Raw genomic sequence first — 2,628 nt, 5'->3', positions numbered from 1 at the left:
AGAGGTATTTTAATTATTACTATTAAAGGAAGACTGTATATAGAATCTTATTTAATAGTCTAATTCTTTGACTCTTTGTGGCTAGAATGACAGAAATCTCTAGAGGCAGAAGAATTAAGATATACCTTCTCCCCTACCACTCGTGGAAGATAATAAATTTTTGTCATCTTCCTTGCAAAGGGCACATTTAATTTTATTCTTGAATAAAATAATTTGTTGGGTAATTATTTTTATTGGTAAACTTTATTATTTCAATATCTTTTTCCTCTGTAGAGTTTTAAGTTGATCAGTGTATAGATTTATTTAGTAACTCACCTTATACTCACTTTGGAACATGGTGGGATATAAATAAACTCTTTCAGGGGTTAAATTAAGAATTAAAAGTGGAATGTACATAATTCAGTTTAATAAGAACCAGAATTTCACTGTGACAAGAATTGAAAGTATGTTTAATATAATCTTAGAAATAATTCCTTGTAGAACCATGTGTGGACTATAGGTATGATATAGTGTAAGTAATACTAGTTGACATTATATTTTAACCAAATGAGTAAAAGTATTAGCTTTGCAAAATAAAAATATTGGGAATGTGATTATTGCATTACAGAGACTTAAAAACAACAACAACTGCAAAAAGATTTGGTACAGAGTTACTTTAAATAACCAAACCCTTTTAATGAAGTTATGAATTCTTTAATGTAGCCAAAACATAATGAACTTTTAGCTCTGTTGTGATTTTAGGCTCTAGCAGCTGATTTAGAACAGTGTTCCTTTCTCAGTATAAGGTATATGACTGATATTTCCCCCCACTGCTCTGGCAATTGCTATACACTGTTCTAAAGATAACTTCTTAACCAGCTAAGAGGTCTTCTAAATAATCTAAATGAGCCATCTTACAAGTCCCTGCTTAGATTTTATAACCAACAACGAAGTTATTTCTCCTTGTAAGATTTAGTTGTCAGTGGCTTGCTTCATGATACCAAATTATAATTTCAGGTTCTTTACCTGAGAATCTGACTTTTACACCTTTTACATTTAATGCATGATAAATACAATGAAGACATGTTTGAAAGAAAATATTTACCTTTGTAGATAGATTAATAAATAGCACATTTTATTTGCTAAGTAAGTCATTGCTAAATGGTGCCGTAAATTTAACAAGATATCTTTAGTATCTGATATTCATAGTCGTGCCTAGGAGCTACTCTTTTGGGATGTGTTTTTGTAACTATGTGTAACCTCGAACACTTAAACTCAATGTAAGCAAGAAAACTGTATCTATAGTTTACTAGAACAGTCACTAAAAAAGATAGTTTTTTTGGAACCTGACCATCCTAAGAAAGATGTATTATCTTAAAATAGAACATGACTAACATAAAAAATTACCTGCTTTTGCATGTAGATTTGGTCATTTTCACTTTACATTTATGAATATGTAATTAACGCAAAGTAAACTTTTTTCCTGCAAAGTTAAAGTTGAGATTATGCTGACTGGCCATAATCATGTTCTTCTCCATTGTGTTCATTTGGTTACTTTACTATTATTGTATATGAACACATGACCTTGTAAACATTTTTTAAAATGCATTCAAATTAATTTTTTAAATTTTATACTCAAAGTGAATATATTTTAGTCATGAATTAAATTATTCATAGAAATGTCCTGTTCCTTTTTTCACAGCAACAAAATCTTTCTGACTCAGGAGAGATATAATTTAACTAATACTTAAGAAAGCAAGGGTAAGTGAGCTGGGAAGCAAAGTCAAATATGAAGATATTTTACAGTGTACAGCTCATATTTTTGAACATATATCACTTTATTTTAAACTGTCTTAAATAACTAATGTCAAAACTTTGAATAAATGAGTATATTCGATTAAAGTTGGCTCAACAGCATTGCCTATCTTATATTTTTCATCTGTGATCAAATTTTATTAATAAAAGTAGAGTAAAGGCTGGGCTTTACTGAGTGACTATATAGTTACTGACTACTATGGCAAACTTCAGCAGTTAGAAACCAATCAGTTGGTAACAATGAAAAAACATGATGATGATTATACATTTTACTTTGTTAGCTCTTAACTTTTTTTTCTAGTATGTTCACAGTATGAGGCTGTGGCTTTTCTTTAAAAGCATTTTTTCTTTTAAATTGGCACAGATTATCTTGTCAGTATTTTGGTTTTAATCATTAAAGCACTTTTAGAGTAATTTAATTCTACAAACATTTTAGTGACTATGTTTCTAGGAACGGGTTCTTTGGATAGAAAGATGACTATCCATTTCAGCCCTCTAAGAGTTTGACATCTCATAGAAGGAAGATGGATACTTACATGACAGATGCTTTGCTAGTAATACCTATAGTGTTTCATCGGAGCACAAATAATTCTACTTAGGGTAAGTGTTATCATGTTTTTTATTGTTGTTCTGTTTGTCACTCACCATTTAATTCCGATTATGCTCTGAATTTATTAAAATATCATACTGTATTTTCATGTAACGTATAAGTAGTCATTAATTTTTTAAAAATAGAATGCTTATCCTTAATGTGTTTTTAATATTGGTAACTTTGAATTTTTCATTTTCTTTCTTGATATAGCATATTAGATAAAATGAAAGAATTTATTCTCA

General features: G+C 29.3%; 1 protein-coding gene across 1 annotated transcript in view; it reads left to right on the top strand.

Annotated features, from left to right (window-relative positions):
* The window catches only part of ABCA5 (ATP-binding cassette, sub-family A (ABC1), member 5), a 126,609-nt gene that overhangs the window by 123,389 nt on the left and 592 nt on the right, over positions 1 to 2,628 (top strand). The window contains exon 22 of the mRNA XM_012662226.1: positions 2,096 to 2,105. Coding sequence (XP_012517680.1) covers positions 2,096 to 2,105 — 10 coding nt within the window. The remainder of the gene's footprint in view (positions 1 to 2,095; positions 2,106 to 2,628) is intronic.

This window comes from Propithecus coquereli, unplaced genomic scaffold, assembly GCF_000956105.1.
Source record: "Propithecus coquereli isolate 6110/MARCELLA unplaced genomic scaffold, Pcoq_1.0 Scaffold76, whole genome shotgun sequence".
Lineage (NCBI taxonomy): Eukaryota > Metazoa > Chordata > Mammalia > Primates > Indriidae > Propithecus > Propithecus coquereli.
Note: the sequence above shows the minus strand (reverse complement) of the source record. Positions and strands in the feature narration are given on the sequence as shown.